The sequence below is a fragment of the Danio aesculapii genome, chromosome 15, assembly GCF_903798145.1.
Source record: "Danio aesculapii chromosome 15, fDanAes4.1, whole genome shotgun sequence".
Lineage (NCBI taxonomy): Eukaryota > Metazoa > Chordata > Actinopteri > Cypriniformes > Danionidae > Danio > Danio aesculapii.
The window spans coordinates 10,888,205-10,909,238 of NC_079449.1; the positions used below are offsets into that span (position 1 = coordinate 10,888,205).

Here is a 21,034-nt window from a genome sequence, read left to right on the forward strand (position 1 = left end):
AGACAATCAGATAAGAGTCACTTTTAAAAGATGATAAATGTAAGCTGGTCATCAAAAAAATCTGAATTGACCATCACGATCTGCAGTGTAAATGCAGCCATAATGTCTGATATTAACCACCTAGATCAGTGGTAGGGAACCTATGGCTCGCATACCACATGAGGCTCTTCTACCAAAAATACATGGCTCTCCAGCTCCAGCTGTCTCCCTTCAATTATATTTAATATTTAAAAAACTTATAACAATCACTAGAAATCAGTTTCCTATTGAAAATACAATTACAATTTTTACATTTCGACTAATGTACGTTTGCGGTGCTGTGAATAAAATTGAATCGCGACACCAATGAAGGGCAAATGCGTGTGCGTGGTTACCATAAAAATATAAGTTGTTTTGCCCTTTATTTACTCAATAACAATAAAATATTATTTTTTGTTCTTCAATAGTGAAAATATAACAATAAAATATGTTCTTTTAAACTAGCCAAAATGATTGTCGCATATTTTATTATGAATTATTTGAAGTGTAATTTTTTATAGTGGTAAAATGTTTGTTTATTTTAAATTATGTTGCTTTTCAGAAAAAATAAAATGAGTTTATTTACCAGAAATGTAATTAAATTGTCCTTTCTTCATTCATGGACTTGCTCAACATGTCTTGCTTCATATTTGTTTATTTTTAGTTGTGCATGAGCATAAATAAAGGTTTTGTTTAAACCTGTATTATTTATAGTAGTATTATATATTAGGGTGCAAATATGAGTATATATACCCCAATGGCTCTATACAAAATTGCATTTGCCAAAAATATCAGAAGTGGCTCTTTGCTGAAAAAAGGTTCCCGATACCTGACGTAGATGTTCATTATCTTTTACTTATTCCATGGCTGGACATTCCAAGGTACATTATTACACAGTAACAACTACTAAATAATTCATCCGGGAACTTGGAATCATCTTGACCATTAGTGTATAATACATTCACATTCACATACCTAACTACAATAGTATCTGGAAGCAGACTTAGATTTGCAAGCTGAGATTACATATCTCAAAGATGCAATGTCAGACACAATGCACTTAATGGGGCTAAGGCAGTCACTGTGAAGAATCAGGTTAGGTGTGCACATTAAAATGCATTGCATACAGCTCAGGTTGCAACTGCACCAAGTCTGCATCCGTCTTGTATCCACATTCATATGTATCTGCTTGTCTGTCATGCTGTGGTTTTCGACTGTTTGGCGCTGTCTTGTAACTGATTACTGCACAGGTTAGTGTATACTCCATTCAGCTGTTTTAGTTTCTGTCAGCTTTGCATTTTTGACTGTTTGGCGCCATCTTGTGACTGAATAATGCACAGATTATTATATACTCCATCAGCTTCACTTAGCCAGTTTTGTTTCTGTCAGCTTTGCATTTAATTAAAGAATTAATGAACTATTACGGCTCAGAAAATATTTTGTGTTTAATTTTGGTTTTGTGGCAAGTAGCCATGTAATAAGCTGGATAAAATACATCCAGGACAGAAGTTTTTGCAGAATAAAGCCCTTCAGTCTTATACACACTGTAAGAAAAATGCAGGGTTTCACACAATTCACTTATGTTGTCCCAACACAAATCGATTAAGTGAACAACTAATGGTTAAGTGGACTGAACATAAAACAATTAAGTTGTCACCAAAAAAAAAAAAAAGCCCTCAGCTTCATGTTAAGCTGCTGATATTTTGTGACAACAACCTGCTGGATATACTTTATCCCTAACCCATGGTGTGACTAATAGCCAACATCTTTACATTGAAGGGAAACTGCATAAAAATTCCAAAAAGCCTGTCTAAAGTAGGCCAATATAACATACACAAAGATTTACCTGTGTCGCCTCTTGCATATGATGACTCCAGCAAGCACACAAGCCAGGAGGAACACTAGCGAGGGTGTTAGGATGTAAAGACCAGTAGTCTTCAGTACAGTGAGTGTCGAGTCTGCCCGTTACAAAAAAAAAAAAGTTTTAATCATTATCAATGTCCAACTAATACATGCATAACAGCTGCTTTAAAATGCATAGCAATGAAGTATATAAGCTACAGGAAAACAGAACAAAAACAAATCACATACTTCTATTCTTGATTAAGTCACCACTAGTATTAGAGTGTAAGATCATCAGTAGAAAACCATATATGATGAGACATGGAGAGATTACTCACGTTGCAAATATAAGACAACAGATGCTGTGATGTTTCCTCCAGAAAATGCTGCAGAGCAGATCAGTTTCTTCCCATGGTCTTCTTTTGCACCCAGAAAGGTTATGGTGGAATAGGCTACTCGATCAAAACCAGAAAGTGTTTTTGTCCCCTCTGAGACCTGCATGTTCTCGTAGTTCCATGTGATAGTTGGATTCTCTTTCTGACAGGAGTGGTAGACGGTACAGGTGAAGTTCTGTTCGACGTCCTCAGAGACATCTGCTATTTCAGGCTCAATTGTTATTTTTTGATGAACACCTGAAATTTGAATTAAATCTTGTAACAAGTCTAACATTCAATATGTATTTATAAGTAACATCTTACAAACTGGCTCATATTTGTGTTCACTCACATTCTGAACGTTGTCTTTTTGCAACATTCAATGTTATGTTACCATGATGTGTTACTGAACACTCAAAAGTTGTGTTTTCTGCCTTTACGACACCTGTGCGTATCAGAGTGATTCTGCACTGGCCGTCTTCACTACACTCTTCATTTATTTGGTCAGATCCTTCAATACCATTGAGAGTGATGTTTGGTTTGCTGTATGGACACGTGTGGGAAGCTGAACATGTTACTTTGATCTTGTCCCCGGTCTTCTCTCCTCCAGAAATACTGATGCTGGGCGGCTGTGGACTCTCTACAAATTGAATGATTGTCACAATTAGACAACTCTCTGATTAACAAGATAAGCAGTGACGCAAATATGAATGTTAAAGTATTTACATACCATTAACAAAGATTGTAGAGGTGACATCATAAAATTCATAAGTGCGCCATTCAACATTTTCAGGGTCGATCCATGTGTACAGTTTCTCTCCATGGTGGGACTGTTCTAAGTTTCTGATTAGCAGACTGCAATCACCACTTGAGCCTCCATATAAATCAGTTTTTCCTCTGAACTTGCCAATGACTTTATTTGCATTTAAAGGATCATAAACTAAAGGATAACCCCTAGAGACCCACTGATACCACACAACTCTGTCTGGCTTTTTAGGTGGGTTTGATGTGTATTTAAAAGAACATGGAATCACCAGACAGGAACCTTTGAGGCCGTGAATTTCCTTTGGCATTCTCACTTCCCATCCTAAAGCACCAAACAGCAGAACACCTGAGAGACAAAAGTTGAAGAAGTGTCAACTGGACAGGAAGATTCAACTGGACTGCAGTAAATGTTTATGTAGGGATAGCTGTTGTGATATGATGAAGTACAATCTTGTCATTTATTGTGACAGAAAATTCCTGAAAGAGGAAGGCAGATACTTTACCTTGAAAAAGTAGACGAAGCAAAATCGATGCATTCATGTTTCTAGGTCAAAACATAAACAAAAAACAAAGTTAAGTGTTAATAGTGGATCAAATTAATGAAACTGCAGTCAATGAATTATGTCCTGCATCACTTAAAGGGTTAGTTCACCCAAAATTCATTTACAATCAAAACCTATTTGAGTTTCTTTCTTCTGCTGAACACAAAAGAAGATATTTTTAAACTTCCTGATTGCTGGCACCTATTCTTATGTAGTGATTTTTTGTCCATTATGGAAGTCAATGAGGGCCAGCAACCATTGTTTTCCAATCTTCGTTTTGTAAATAAAAAATCATGGGCAAAATAAATTGTCTTATTTCGATTTTTGGATGAGTCCATTTAATGGTTTATTACATCAGCTATCCACATTTTTTTCGTATGCTTTGCACAAATTAGGTAGTTACATTTTTTTCAACCCAGGCTCAATCTGAAAACATGGTCCCGTGGACATTTCTGGAGACCGCATTTCATGTTTTTAAGTGAACGCTGCGGGGAGGTGTGATGCCGTTCTTTTCGGCCCTTCCCAGCCGGCCGCTCGCCTCTGTGTGGAGGGCTTTCCCACTGCACCAATTTGTCCAGTTAGCTCTTTGTGTATGTTGGCGGACTCGAGGCGCAGATAGGGGCTGACCACGACGACAACGACCGGGTTTGAGTCCGGGGAAGAGCAGTTCCAGAATACAAATATAGAAAACAAAAGCAAAATCCAGATAAGAAAACAAAAACAAAATCCAAAAAATAAAGCAAACAAGTTCATCACAGGGTGAGAATGTGGTCAAAATCCGAAAACGTGGTAAAAATCAGATGAGGGCTTTTCTTTTTCTGGACGGCTTTTGTTAATCGTCGTTGGGCTTAGGGAAGGAGGAGGGTGGGTCAGCCGATTGGCCGGTCGCACAGTCAATCATTCTGTCATCCAGGCAGACAGGCGGAAGGTCGTTCGACAGCGGCCTCTGGCGGGTTTACGCGAGAACGGCGCGGGTGCAAACGACACTCGCGAGAGACGTTCGAGATGCGGAAAAAGCATATGTTTTATGCAGTGGATGTTATTCCAGCTGCAACCCATCACTGGGAAACACCCATAAACTCTCATTCACACATACATCTCATCTCATTTTTATCTGCTTTTCCAGGGTAGAACCCCTGACTTCCCTCTCCACAGACACTTTTTCCAGCTCCTCTGGGAGGATCCCAAGGCGATCCCAGGCCAGTCGAGACACATAGTCCCTCCAGCATGTCCTGGGTCTTGCCCGAGGCCTCCTCCCGGTGGGACATGCCTGGAGGCACTCGAAACAGATGCCCTAGCCACCTCAGCTGACTTCTCTCAATGTGGAGGACCAACAGCTCTACTCAGAGCTCCTCCCGGGTGACAGAGCTCCTCACCCGATCTATAAGGGTGAGCCCTGCCACCCTGCAAAGGAAACTCATTTCTCATTTTTGTACCCGAAATCTTGTCTTTTCGGTCATGACCCAAAGCTCATGACCATAAGTGAGTAGGAATGTAGATTGACCATTAAAATTGAGACACATATACACTTCAGATAATTTAGCTTACCCAATTCACCTATAGCGCATGTCTTTGAACTTGTGGGGAAACCGGAGGCAACATTATCCTCATTTCTCAACCATTGAACACCTAAAACTAAATTTAAAATGCGAAAAGAACTGAAGAAATTTAAGTAAAGCATCATAGTTGTAACACCAAAAGCTGTAATGAGTGATTGTTTTAGCACATATATCTTATGCTTATTGTCAGGGCTATTATTTAACTTATTTGCACCCTAGATGTTATTACTATTATTCACATCAAAATGGCTGGTTCAGCCACAGTTTGGCAAGTAGCTGTCTAATCATAGGGTTTATCCATACATGTACAATTTTAGCTAATGTTTGTGTCCTCTTCAAAATTGGCTTTTGATAAATATTAGGTTTATTGAATTTATTACACTATTTATTGAATATGATTATAATTTGCACCCAGGATACATTATATTTACTCTGTGACTACGAGAAACAGGAAGCACCACTTTAATTACTCTACAAAAATACATCAACCCTGTGCAATGAGAAACAAGTGGATAACAGTTGCATTTAACTATAAACATGGGAAAAAATGTTCAGTAATTACAGGGAAATGCTATTTACCTTTTTTTTTCCTCGTAAATTTGCTTTACTTAGTTGCCTTACCCATTTTGAATATTATTTAAGTTATAAATCCCAGTTTTAGGTGAATAATTACTGGAATAACAGTTTGTCATAGCGTTTTGTATAAGAAGTACTGAAGGAGCTGCATTGCTTTGATGGTACACAATGCTACGCAAGCTCAAAATGTGTTACAGCCGTCCTGAGTAGAGGTTTGCTAAACCATAAATGGCAACCATAAATGAAAATAATTAAGACCCCCTTACCTTCTCAGTCTTCTTTAGTTGATTTGGAAAAGCAAATTGCAAAATAAATGTGAAAGAAAAGCAGAGGGTGTTATTGGTAAAACTCAATGTAAAAAAATTATTTCCTTGATATTATTGCAGGCCAGAGTGCATCACACCGAGACACTTGCAGTGACACTTGTGGTGCAGTGACAAAGTGGTCAAATATAGTATTTCCTGACAAGAACACTGCTGTTTGACTGACAAGTGAGACTGTTTTAGGACCTTTATAAAACACAAATGGTAAATTTTAAAGCCTGTGTGTTACTGTCTCTGTGTTACTGGGTGGTTTAGTTTCCAGCAGGTTTTAATAAGATCATCTACTAATTGTTCTTGGTTTGTATTCGCACATTGATAGAGTAGCTCAAAACCTCTTCCTCCAGAAAGGAAACCACAAGGAACACATGCATGAGGTTTTAGATTTTGCTCATGTTGAGCCCCTTAACCTATTCTTTACATAGGCGTCAAGAACACATCTGATAGGATAAAAGTGTGTTAATTATCAAGGAACAATTTGTGCAAATGTCATTTCATGGTGAATGAGCAGGACCAAATACTAGTGTTGTCACCTGGTGCCTTCTCTTATAAAAATAGACTATTTTTAAGTAGTAAAATGGTAGTAAGCATGGGTTTTTGGCAGTGACGTGCGGTGAGGTTTGTGGTTAGTGAGGCATTGACTCTTTCAGGGTCATATTTACAAATATATGCACCCAATATATTTGCCAACTACTAGGAATGTGACAAGAGACTAAATCGCGACGAGATTTCTCATCGAGGCAGTGCCAGACGTACAATAATTATCGTATTTGTACGATAATTTCGACCTCTGTACGATGTACGATCAATAATGAAAAATATCCTATAATGTACGATCATTTCAGAATTTTATGGCATTTAAAATGAATTTCATTGTAATCTTAGGGCTTCTAGTTAGACAGCCAATCAACGTGGAGAATGGGACTCTCTCACGAGTTAACATTCCTGCCACTCACAGCCCTTCTTAGGTCAGTCGTTTTCAGGTTGAGATTGATCGTTTAAGCAAAAAAGTAGTGCTGAAAAAGAAGGTGAGAAGGACAGGGGAGTTTGCCCTTGATGTTCTTGTATTTCCACATTCAAATGCGTCATGTGAACGTGTTTTTCCAAAGTTAATCTCATCAAAACAAAGCCACAAAATCGCCTCATTACAGATACTCTGAATGGGCTCGTGCACACCCCAGAGTGTGTTAAAAATGCAGGAGGGTGCACTGCTTTCAAGCCAACCAGCACTGTTGCAATCCATGACGGCATCCAATTTGTACCACAAAATGAATCCCTTAATATCCTATCATTACAAGTTGATTTAAAAGAGCACCTAAATAATTTGCCAGTTTGCTTTTTTTTCAGTTGAATCAAATTTTTTTAATTAAAGCATTTCATCATTGAAGATTTCTAAAAAATACTGTAAAAATCAGATCTCGTCTCGTGAACCCAATCTCGTGCCTCGTCTCGTGGAGTAAGCATCTCGTCACACCCCTACCAACTACCAATTTGTAGTAGTTTCATATATATCAGCATTTTTTTATAGACATGACATATTTTATACACAGAGACATATTGGGCCAAGGAAGAAAGTAAAATGTATAGTGATTCAATATGCCTTCCAAAAACACCAAGGTGGACACTACAGACAGCAATAACAAGCAACAGTGTCACAGCGGATGCGCGCTCTCTCACATGCACGCAAGTACGTGTGCACACACACACACACACACACACACACACACACACACACACACACACAGGACTCGCACACTGGTCTTACCTTTACTTGTAAATTAAGTCTTGAAATGACTTGAATTGATTGAGTTATCTTCTGTCCCATCCTTTGAAGCACGGCCTTTAACTCCCGCATTGGTCGTCCATTATTTATTAATTTTGTTTGAAAGTCCAATTTTGGGAAATGTTTGAGCTGATATATTAACGTTACATCCGCGATTTTTGCAGTCAGTCAAAGCAAAACATAAAACAACGAACTCCTGTTGAACTTAACTAGATAGAAGAAGAGAAACAACTGAACAAGAATAACACTGGCACCGTCTTCAGTGCAGCGGAGCTACTGCCTGCCTCACCTCATGTCTTTTCAGTGCGGTTTTATGTCTAGAAGCGATAGACATTTGTGAAATGGAGTCACAGTAGAGCAGTGGGTAGCACGATCGCCTCACAGAAAGAAGGTTGCTAGCTCGAGCCCATGTTGGGATTTCTGTGTGGAGTTTGCATGTTCTCCCTGTGTCCGTGTGGGTTTCCTCCGGGTGCTCTGGTTTCCCCCATAGTCCAAAGACATTGGGTAAGCTAAATTAGCTATAGTGTATGTGTGTGAATGCAAAAGTGTTTCTCATTGATGGGTTGCAGCTGGAAGGGCATCTGCTGCGTAAAACATACGCTGGATAAGTTGACGGTTCATTCCGTTGTGGCGACCCCTGATTAATAAAGGGGACTAAGCTAAAAAAGAAAAAATGAATGAATGCACATTCGTGGAATACATTACCTATCATATGCAAAGTGAGGACATGTAATAAAAAGATCTACAATGTATAATAAGATTTTAATAAAGCATTACATCGGTAACACACTGAGTGAGCAAAAGACACGCCCTCAACCCAGTGTGCAGGAGATTGAGCAATCTGACAAGAGGTACAGTTCGGTGCTGCCTCACCTCACTTACTAAGCTGTAATTGAATAGGAAATATACAAAATACTTTGATTTTGATTAAAAAAAGGATTGAAATGATTTGAATCATTTAGAAATTGCATTTATAGCACAGATCAATGGACAAATATTTGTTTTATCATTATATATACACATTAGTATCTCATGATGGCAGGTAAGGCACATATGACTGCACATCCCTGGTTTTTGGTGCATTGACTTCTATTTGTAGAACCACAGTTTAATCACAGTCTGATAATTATAATATCAAATTATTCTCAATAGTGTTCAAAATAATGTAAGAGTTGTGAAATCTTAAGTAGTGTGTAGATCAACACATTTACAGTGTGAATGAACTACAGTATTTGGATTTTAGCACCATTGACCAGTTCTTCTTTCTTAAAGTGTTTCCTTCTGTATTCTGACAAATTTGGTTAGTATTCATAAAAGAAAATGGAGTGGTGATTTTTTCCATAAGCTTTACTGATTAACCAGTGTGATTTCTGTAACACTTTACAATAACAGTACTGTACACAAATAATGATGTATTAATATGTAAACTAAACATTACTTTATTATAATTTATGCTTTTTTAGTAGTCAGTGTGTAGTTGTTAACTAGTTAATCCACAGACTTGAAAAGTACAAATTCAGATGTCTATAAATAGCAACTCAAAATTAATTTTAAATGAAGTTTAACCATATATTAAGAGCAGTTCAAGATCTGACGAAGACCGAACATTCAGACATAAAAATTTCAGGTTTCCAGATTAAAATCTGTAGTGTATGTGTGAGAATGAGAGTGTATGGGTGTTCTCCAGTGATGGGTTGCGGCTGAAGGGCATCTGTTGCATAAAACAGAAGCTGGATAAGTTGGCGGTTCATTCCGCTGTGGTGACCCCTAATGAATAAAGAGACTGAAATGAAAAGAAAATGAACAAATCAATAATTCATTAGTTTGGCGTCGGACTTCCTTTTGCGGACAATATACCATCAGTTCATCTCAGGAATGACAGTCACAAGTCCTGCTCAGCGGCCAGAGGCATTTTGAGCCATTCTTTTTGCAGAGTAGTGTTCAGGGTCACTACATGATGCTGCTGGAGTAAAACATTTTCTAATTCATTCCCCCACAATACCCTATAGTGCTCAATAATATTTGGGTCTGGTGACTGTGCGGGCCATGGGAGATGTTCAGCTTCACTTTCATGTTGATCAAACCACTCTTTCACCAGTCTTGTTGTGGGTATTTGTGCATAATCATCCTGATACACACCACTGCCTTCAGGATACAATGTTTGAACCACTGGGTGCACATGGTCCTTCAGAATGCGTCAGTTGTCCTTGGCAGTGATGCTCCACCTAGCACCAGTATTGGGCCTAGGGAATGCCATGATATTGCAGCGCAAATCATCACTGATTCCCCCCATGTTTTACTCTGGGCATCAATAGTCTTGGTGGGATGTTTCTTTGAGGCTTCTCTACTTATCCACAGCACAAGATTTTGGCTGCTGCATCATTGAAACAGGCATTTGGCATTGGCATGAGTGAGCAGTTGGGCATGTATATTGACCCTGTGGAGGTCCAGACCAACAGTTTTGGTGGAAACAGGAGAGTTGAGGCACACATTTAATTCTGCAGTGAGTTGAGCAGCTGTGGTTTTATGTTTTTTGGACACAATCACTGTAAGGACCCGGTCATCCCTTTCGGACAGCTTCCTCTTAAATCCATAGTTACTTTGGTTGGATGTGGTTCTTCTTCTTGGTGGTTTGCTGACATTACTCTGGATACTGTGGCTCTTGATACATTACGAAGACCTGCTGTCTTAGTCACAGATGTGCCAGCGAGACACTCACCAACAATTTATCCTATTTGGAACTCTGATACAGTATGTCACCATATGACACAATGTTGTGTGCATAGCGATATTTTTAGCAAAACTGTGCTGTTAATCTGCAAATCAGACCTTCACACTCTGCACTGGTGGTATGTGAAATCAATGAAGACTAGCCACCAGCTGCTCAAATTTAGCCATGAAACCTCCCACACTAAATTGGCCAATGTTTCAGTGTCATTGTTCAACCCCTGTACTTTTGCAATCCATATTAATAGTGATTTGAAACCATAAATATCATTTAATGTCACAAATGACATTTTTACAGTTTATTGTTAAAAAGTTAGAGATAGCTTTACTGATTAGCTTACTAGCATTATACTAGCATTTCATGTATACAAAATACACTTATTTACCTTAATTTTGTTTGGTTTTTTAAAACGCCTTTAAAGGTACAACATGTTTGGAAATGATGTAGAATAAATGTATTTACCTATCAAGCAATATTTATCTTGATTTTTACTTCATGTGTTGCTGATGAAACTTTAAATTCCCTCCATCTTGAACATGTTCTCAGATGGCACTATTCATTTTCATAGAAACCAGCTAAATAATCTTTCACACAAACTTTTTAAAGCGAAATTTCAGTGTTGTGGTGGAAATGACACAGATGGCCTATTATACACCTCTTAACAACCCCTAGTTGGTAATGGGCGTACATGAATGCTTAATGCATAACATCCGCTACACATATTAGTACCTAAAAAGTACAAAAGTGTTCCTCTTAAAATTTTTAGGTAATAATATATACTTTTGAGGTAACAATTAGTACAAATGCGTACCTTTTGAAAAGGTAAACCCACCCCCCCCACCCCCCCCCCCCCCCCCCCGTGACCGCTTGCGTACCTTTATTTCTGAGAGTGTATAATGTTTGAAAATTATAATTTTGAAAAAAAAAGCTAAATTTTATAAGTGTGATTTATTTGTAACAATACAATATTGAAGTGTTTTGAGTTATGCTTGAAAGAAATTTCTTGTTAACAAGTACTTGTTAACTTGTATCTATGTGCCATATATTGTGTGATGCTTGCAAAAATGGCATACTTTTAGTTTCAATAAATTGCACGAGCAGTTTAGCCATATCATTTATTTAACATCTTGCACTGTAAAATACATTTACTGATTTCCTGAATTGATCCAAGCTGAGCACATTTAACTGGTTGCATGAATTTGTATTAATAAAATAAATATTTGGGCATGATGCATTCAACAAGAAACTTCACTGTGACTTTAAAAAAGAAATTTAAAGTAAATGACATTTATTGTTTTCGTGATACACACACACACGCACGCACGCACACACATGCACACACGACAGCAGTTAATAATACCTAATAACACTCTGTCACAACAGGTTCAGGCCTTTATATGACAAGCAGAGAGTACAAGATGGAGATACACGACAGGAAAGGATAAAAAATGAAAAGACTCACAAATCCTATTTCACTTAGCATAATTATATGGTTCAATCATATTTAATAACAGTCAGGAAAAATAGCAAAAATAGATGCACATAATATACATGTATACTATATAAAGCATCCATATGTTTGAAGATTGAGTCCATAATATGCTTAACAATATTAAAAATATATATTATTGCTGTTGATGTTCTTATATTAAGTTGAATAAAGTTGATCATTTTTTAAATGTTGTATTGAGATCATTCCTATTGTTTGCTCTTCAGATGTTTTCATACAAATCTTCCAAGTTGACATATAAATCTGCTTCATTTTTTCTCTATATGAAATATTTAAAGAGGATCAGAGTCAGACGTGAACATATTTCAATATGGAGTTTAATAACAGCAGAAATAAATGAATACTCACTGACTGAAGTTTTGGGTCACTGATGTGCAATGAAACAAATACAAAATTGTGATTATTTCATTTAAATCACATTTAATCATATTATTTTAAAACATAAAGTGTCAAAACTGAGCTTCCACATTTTAAAGAAAGACTTTTAGAAATATAAATATGTTTAAATGTACTGTACCGCTTTGATGATGGTGTGTGGGGTTTGGATAAAAGATTGTTTTCATACACAGTATCTTCATTTTTTGGCCTGGGAACAGAGGGGTGAAGAAAGAAAATGTTGAGAGTTTTGATAATCAACCTTTTCCCTTTTGTTTGATTTCTTCATTATTTACTGATCAATGCTTTATTAACGTTTATCAACCTCATGATTTCTGCATGTTGACTAAAAGTGAATATGTTCCATAAACCAAGCTTGGAGAAAAAGCCAGGCTTGGTTTGGTAAGTCAGGTTTAATTATGGCGGATTCTGATTCATAAATCAAATTTACGATGGTTCAGACTCAGTTACTCTGACAACTTATGCTGGGAAACTAGCCTGATCCGGGGCAGGTTAACATTCAGGCTAAGTCAAGTTCAAGCTTAATCAAAGTAATGTTAACATTTGCCTGCCATAATTTGTTGCCATTTTATTTCACTTAGCCTCTTAATTTTGATTAAAACTTTAATCAATTAATAGTAAATATATATACACCAAACATCTTCTAGAATACAATGATATATACATCTAAATTAAAATAATTTATGGGAAACAAAAACTACAACATTTCAACTCATTTTTTTGTTTATGTAGATTTTTCTTCCTGTTTCTTAAAATTTTACTTTTTCTTATTATCCCTTAACTTATTAATTTGGGTGTAAACATTTTTGGACTTTGATCTTCAGTTTATTTTTGTTAGATTAGTTTGTTGTTTTGCGTTGGTACTGAATAATCTAATGAAGGGATGTCAAACTCAAATCCTGGAGGGCCGCAGCCCTGCACAGTTTAGTTCCAACCCTAATTAAACACACCTGATGAAACTTATTGAGTCCTTCAGGCTTGTTTGAAACCTACAGGTAAAACTGCGGTCACACTGGGCTTGTCCTCCCTTAGACTTCCATTTATACGCACACAAATGCTTCAGACCAGAAACGCAGGGTCATGCGTTAAGTTTCGCAGTTCGCTGCGGTGCAAAGTTCAAGCTTGGTGAACTCTGACCTGTGAAATCGCATCACTTTTCGCAGCACTGTACGACAAACAAATTATTATAAAGCATTTTGTAGAAAATATTAATTTAAAAGAGAGATCTGTGTGGGGTGTACTTAGCTATATATGTAGTATATGAATTACAAAATTTAATAAAGAAAATATATTAAGAAAGCACAGACTGATATAAAGAAGTAGGCTACATTTCTTAAAGAATGACTTTAAAGCTGCAAACCCCGAGTGGAAGAATCTGGAGATGAATCCTGGCCAAGCAGTAGCCTCGCCTTAACAAAGATATTTTCCCACGGGCCGCGGGAAACACACGTGTCAAAGGGGAAGCAGCAATTTGCAGCGGTTTTGATAGCAAATTAAAAATCCCACCGCTTGTGTGTGCACGACTCTTTGTTGCCATTATCTTAAACTTAATGTGCTCACGTTAAGCACATTTTGTATGCTACAGTTAGTCTGCAATGCATTAAAACTTTTCATTGTAAGCAACTATTGGCAGTAAGCATGTATTCTCTCTAGCTCTCTCTCTCTCTTAGCAGTTAAGCACAATATCAATGAATTGCGACAAATATTTAATTTGACGTTAATAGGCCTAGATAATTATTTACTTTTTAATTGAGACGATCTGCAATTTCATGTCAGCTTCTCTCTTGCTTTGTTGCAAGCTGTGGTTTTTGATTATTATGTTTAAATTATTATATGTTTGAAACAAACGTGTCTCATTTCAGACATAGACTATTCACCTTATTCTCCGTGTATAAGTGGGCGCAGCCATTGGAATCTTTTTGGCTCAAGACTTCAGGTCTCATTCACTTCCATTCATTTTTAGACGTTAAAAACAGCTCGTTCTGCTGCTTTATGTTGCAAACTGATGTTTTCTTATTATATTATTCTACTTTGTATGTATAGTCATGAAAACATTTATTTGTAGAGTAACTAGTTTGAGCGTTTTCTGCCGTTTATTATTCCAAGCCATTTTTCCAATAGGCAGCTGAGTCGGAAGTTCTAAAACAATCGCAAAAACCAGCGCATTTCCGCATTAAAGAATAAGGTCAATAGAATACAAAAGACGTGTCACTCGTCTCTTTTTGAATGGGGAAAAGTGTAACGGTCAATATGCTGTATAAAGCCCTGCCTACAAGTGCAGGAGCCAATCATCGATCGATGTATGGCAAATAAAGTCCACCTTCTAGTACAGGAGGCAATCATTCATCGCTATAGACTGACGATACTCCGGGGGAGGAGCTTGGACCAGGCATGAGTTTCTGCAGATTTTGAGTGATTTGGATATTTAGAAATGAAACTAAAGGGACAGTTGTTGTTTAATTGTATTAGTAATTCCTAATATGAAATTCAAGCGTAAGCTTGGCAAGTAGTTTTGGAGAATTTGATGTTTCCCCATTCAAACAGAATTCCCGAGCATACTGCCCTAGAGGCGTTTCAAAGATGGCCGCCGAGTGAAATGACTTGCCTCAAAGCGACTTTGTCTCAGAGCTCTTTTAGTTCTCATAGTTGCCATGGTAGCACACAACATAATCGATGCATCTATACTCGACCTTCAGGGTTTCACGACAGTAATGTGCATGAGCAGTTAGCTAGATTATTCAAACTGAACTCATATCAGTTAGATCAAGTGATCTTCAACTTGCTGTTATGGAACCAATTTAAGCATGGACGTTTAATTCGGCTCACTGAAGTCAGGTTTTGGATTTTAATCCCAGCTTTTCTTAACCACTTTTATGATCAGTGCGACTATTAAAGCAAGATGTTTAAAACTATGCAACTATCTACTATGCAATAGGAAAAAAATAAACATTGCTTGCTTTCTATCATTTAGTGAACATCTACATACATAAGCAAATATATGAGAGAATTTTAGCCAGCAAATGCTAATACACAAAAATATTGATAATAACACATTGTACAACAGATTAAATCACAAAGAAAATGTGTATATGTAAGACCAGTCAGTTTTTAATTATTGCTGTTGCAGCAGAACCCTTTTGCTGGATTGACAACAAATGCAAAAGTAAATATTTGCGTGAGTAAATTACATACAAAGTCAATTCAAATGAGCAATGCATGGAATTTGCCTTAATCGTCTCTTCAGCACAAGTTTAAAAAATTCAACTAAACATCCTGCAAGTAATGTAAAGAGACTAAGACAATGCTTTGCGTCTGGTGTGAACCCAGCAGTGGATATTTACATCCAGGTCATTAAAGAGCCAAATATGTAATTATGATAAAACATGAAACGTCTAGCTTGATCAATCACTCCACAAAAACCCCAGTGGCAGTTCAACAGACTGAAGTCTGCTTTTTAAATCAAGTCCTGCTGTACTTATACTCAATAATTGAACATCGTGGCTGATAAAATAAATCCAGTTTTGTAAATAAATATTTACCTGTGACGCTTCCTCCATATGATGACTCCAACAAGTATGCAAGCAAAGATGAAGACAAGTGAGGGAGCTGCGATGTAAAGACCAATAATCTTCAGTCTAATGATCATCACGACTGCTTTAGGGTGTAAAAGAAATTAAAGGGTTATTTATTATTATTAGAACAAAACTAAACATTTGATTAGACAACTCAAAGACACTGGGGAATTTAACATGGAAAAAAAAAAACGCTAACTAAATACTTACATGGTACATGCAAAGCAACAAATGCTGTGATGTTTCCTTCAGAAAATTCTGCAGAGCAAATCAGTTTCTTTCCATGATCTTCTGTTGCACCCAGAAAGGTTATGGTGGAATAGGCTACTCGATCAAAACCAGAAAGTGTTTTTGTCCCCTCTGAGACCTGCATGTTCTCGTAGTTCCATGTGATGGTTGGATTCTCCTTCTGACAGGTATGGTAGACGGTACAAGTGAAGTTTTGTGCGACGCCCTCAGTGACATGTGCTATTGCAGGCTCAATTGTTATGTTATGATCAATGCCTAAAATAAAAATGTACATATCATAAAAGCCCCCACTGTGACATTTAAACTGACTAAAGCACACATTTCGGTCCATATTTGCGTTTACTCACATTGTACATATAAAGCAACAGATGCTGTGAAGTTTCCTCCAGAAAATTGTGCATTGCATGTTAAATTCTTTCCATAGTCTTCTGTAGTATCGAGAAAGGTTATGTTGGAAAAGGTGACTCGATCAAAACCTGAAACTATTTTTGTCCCCTCTGAGACCTGCATGTTCTCGTAGTTCCATGTGATGGTTGGATTCTCTTTCTTACAGGAATGGTGGACGGTACAAGTAAAGATCTGTTTAACGCCCTGAGTGACATCTGCTATTTCAGGCTCAATTGTGATGTTTTGATGAACACCTGAAATTTGACATCATGGGTTTGTGTAGAGTATTAATGAAAGTTTTGTCAAAATGCAATTCCGCAATGCATTTTACTCACATAATGCACTTTTGTCTTTTGCAGCTGATGTGTTTATGCCACCATGATGTGTTACTGAACACTCAAAAACTGTGTTTTCTGCTTTTACAACACCTGTGCGTGTCAGAGTAATTCTGCACTGACCGTCTTCACTACACTCTTCATTTGTTCGGTCAGATCCTTCAATACCATTCAGAGTGATGTTTGGTTTGCTGTATGGACACATGTGTGAAGCTGAACATGTTACTGTAATCTTGTCCCCCATCTTCTCTCCTCCAGAAATACTGATGCTGGGCAATTGTGGACGTGCTAAAAACAGGAAAAAATTACGCAATTAGGCAGCACATTCTCACAACAACGTGAGGAGCCATGGATAGAAAAACATCTACATACTGTCAACAAGGACTGTAGAAGTGACTTCGTGAAATTTGTTTGAGTTAATTCCTGTGTATAATTTCTCTCCATGGTGGGATTGATCCAGGTTTTTGATCACAAGACTACAATCACCCCTTGAGCCTGTATATAAATCAGTTTTTCCTCTGAACTTCTCAGCTACTTCATTTTCTTGCAAAGCATCATAAACTAAAGGATATCTTATAGAGTGCCACTGATACCACACAACTCTATGTGGGTTTTTGGGTGGATTTGATTTGTAGCTGAAAGAACATGGAATCACCAGACAGGAACCTTTGAGGCCGTGAATTGTTTTTGGCATTCTCACTTGCACTCCTAAAGCACCAAACATCAGAAAACCTGTAGGACAAAAGTTTGAGTCAATAATCATTGTGTGTTTATTGAGCTGGTAATTTCAGCAAAAGACTCTATAGCTCTCTGGATAGCGGTTTGTATTCTGTAAGTATCAATATATTGTCTGCTGCTGTAAACAAATAGTGTAAAATGTATGTCTGTTTAACTTTTACATTGTGTCAACAGTTGTAAAGATTATTACACATGAATAGTATTTTGTGTCATTCTACTAGTATAGAAGCTCTCTAAGAGACCATGCAATTTTATTCTTAAATAACATAACATAACATAACACAACATAACATACATTCTGTGTTATTCTCAGATTTTCACAAAGCCATTTTGTCAAAGGCAAAACATTTAATCAGAATGTGTGAATTATATTTCTATAAGACTGCAAGCTTACTTAAGTTTAGAGAACCTGACTACGTGTTCAGTCACAATCATGTCTATAGTCTATAATTATAAAGTTCTTTCTGATTCAAGTGGTCTATCACTGACGCTAAAAGCTAATTTTGCTTGAGCAGTCTATGTCCAGACTAAAACACCTCCTTAAGAGACTTTAAAGTTTTTCTTATTGATTTTTTTTGCTGATCTACTTGTCACTGAGAGATGTCCCGGGTGTTGTAGTTTTTAATGGAGCCTCCATCTTTGTTTGTAGTCCTTTAATCCCAACACCGTGAGGGGGTCATACTAAAAGTACACTTCATTTTAAAGTTTAAGCATATTTAAGCAATGTATTTTAAGTGTTTTTAATTCTACTTGAGACTACTGTAAATTTGCTAATTGTTTAGTTTACAAATGTATTCTTTTAAGTATTCTTAAGGTGTAACAGTAGTAAAGTTTGCATACAAGTTAATTGCTAACTATATATTTATAGCACTTTTTAAATAGTTAATAAAAGTAGACCCTGTGAAACCCAACAGTTAACTTTATCAAATGAAATGAGTGTAGTTAACTCAAAATCGACTGAAAGTTAATTCTACTCATTTGAAAAGAGTTTTGAACTCAGTGTTGAAGGTAATGAATTAATTAAATACCTCATTACTTCAACTTAAAATGAGTAAGTTCACAGTACTCATTTAGATTGTTATTATTATTTTTTTTTTTTGCTCAAATGGTTTGTTGCAATTGGTTTCAGTTGCCTTAACTTATTGGGTTTTACAGTACTCAGTTGGTTTGAGTTCTCTTCATTTATTGGGTTTTACTGTGCTCAAATTGCTTTGTTTACTCAAATGGATTAAGTTCACAGTACTCATTAGGATTCGAAATGATTTGTTACAATTGGTTTCTTCAAATGGTTTAAGTTACCTTCAATTTTTAGGTTTTACAGTGAACCCTCACCTAAATACTAGTTTTGTATATGTTTTTTTTTTTGCATGTGCTTATTCTTCATGTAAATCAAATTAATTTTTATTAATGATATTTGCCAAGATATTTCACCACAAAGCAGACTTTTCACTACAAGAAATGTACATTTACATTTATTCATTTAGCAGACACTTTTATACAAAGCAACTTACAAGTGAGAATAAAAGAAGCACTTCAAAACATCAGAGAACAGCACCATATTAAAAAGTATAAAGTATGCTCTGATAAAACAATTGAAAAAAATATTTGCTAAATTCACTGCAAGTCATATACTGTATACTTATCAGAGAAGATGCATTTAGGTGTTAATCAGTGGTGTAGTCCTAAAAAAGTAGGTGGTGTACTATTACCCACCCAATCCAAATTTTAAAAGTAGGCAAAGAAACGACGAAAGTCAATGTATCTTTGATTCATATATATATATATATATATATATATATATAATATATATATATATATATATATATATATATATATATATATATATATATATATATATATATATATATACACACACACACACATACTGCACAGCTGTGGTTTGCTGACTAACTAAAAAACGAGTTCAGGAGCGGGATTCTGCCACTGTTTTTATATCAAATTTAAAGGGGACTGAGGCGATCATTTAGTAGTGTACAGGTAATCGCGAAAGTGCTAGGAGGGCTGAATGGAAATATAGGAGGTCTAAAGCGACGCCCATGCTGTTTTATAATTTTACTTGAACGTTTCAGCGAGATTTCATTCAGCTGATTTGTTGTGATCTTCGAAAAATTCAAATACTCATTACACAAAAATTAGGGATGTTTAATCACCAAAACAAGTGAGTATACCGAGAGTATGATCCTCAGAAGTCATAATACCCAAACAGCTTGTGGAAAAAAGTAGGCATATTGAGTATACGCGCGTATAGCAAGGACTACACCACTGGTGTTAATAAGTACACAGGGCAGCATCCTTATTCATTCATTTTCTTTTCCGGTTAGTCAATTTATTAATCAGAGGTCACCACAGCAGAATGAACCGTGACCTTATCCAGCATATGTTTTACACAGCAGATGCTCTTCCAGCCACAACCCAACACTGGGAAACACCCATACACACTTGCATTCACACACATACACTATGGCCAATTTAGCTTTTCCAATTCACCTATAGCGCATCTCTTTGGACTTGTGGGGGAAACCGGAGCACCTGGAGGAACCCTACGCCAACACGGAGAACATGCAAACTCCACACAGAAATGGCAACTGACCCAACCGGGCTCAAACCAGCAACCGTCTTGCTGGTTGCTGGTGCCAACGTGCTACCCACTGTGCCACCATGATGCCCAATCCTTTCTTATTTTTTAGTTTGACATAAGTATAAAACATTTTTGAATCTCACATTTTGAACATTTTTGTATTCTCTGTAGGCTAATGCTTCAGCACAATGGCTTATAGGTTTTACATGTGGTTTCAGAATGTAGAATAGGGCATATACTGTATGTCTGTCTTATATAACTTCATAATGTGTAAACTTTCCTGTGTGCAGAAGATTTTGTGTAGCATAATTTATGTACAGTCATATAAAATATACCTGGAATGCACATAAGCATTTATAGTAAAAAGATGTCAAAAAAAACTCTACCTTGAAGAAGTAAATGAAGTAAAACTGATGCTTTCATATTCCTGGGTTAAGAACAGCAAAAACCAAAGTTAACTGTTCATAGTGGTTAAAATAAACTAATTAAAAATTGTACTAAAATAATCTGTTGAGAATAATTTACACCAATCAACAATTACACTGCATTTTTTCATAATAATGTCATTTAAAAAAAAGCATGTTTTCATTCTTACCTCCTCAGTAGTTCTTAGCAGAAAGATGGAAAAATAACTTGTTGCTCAGATGTCAAAGGTGGAAGATGAAGCTTAGTACACATATGGGGTGAAGTTCAAGCCCAGCAAGATGATTAAGATCTTGCTCATGTCAAATGTCAGAGCTC

General features: G+C 36.7%; 2 protein-coding genes across 2 annotated transcripts in view; both read right to left on the reverse strand.

Annotated features, from left to right (window-relative positions):
• LOC130242060 (Schwann cell myelin protein-like) overlaps positions 1-21,034 on the reverse strand; it is a 67,961-nt gene that overhangs the window by 2,704 nt on the left and 44,223 nt on the right. The window lies entirely within an intron of this gene.
• Positions 12,166-20,757, reverse strand: LOC130242445 (sialoadhesin-like). The gene is made up of 9 exons (XM_056474562.1): positions 20,680-20,757; positions 17,329-17,688; positions 16,957-17,244; positions 16,582-16,875; positions 16,196-16,489; positions 15,953-16,067; positions 12,535-12,603; positions 12,366-12,384; positions 12,166-12,276 (listed from the first exon to the last, which is right to left on the reverse strand). Exons 1-9 carry the CDS (start codon positions 20,714-20,716, stop codon positions 12,220-12,222), a joined length of 1,533 nt encoding a protein of 510 aa, XP_056330537.1. The 5' UTR covers positions 20,717-20,757; the 3' UTR covers positions 12,166-12,219.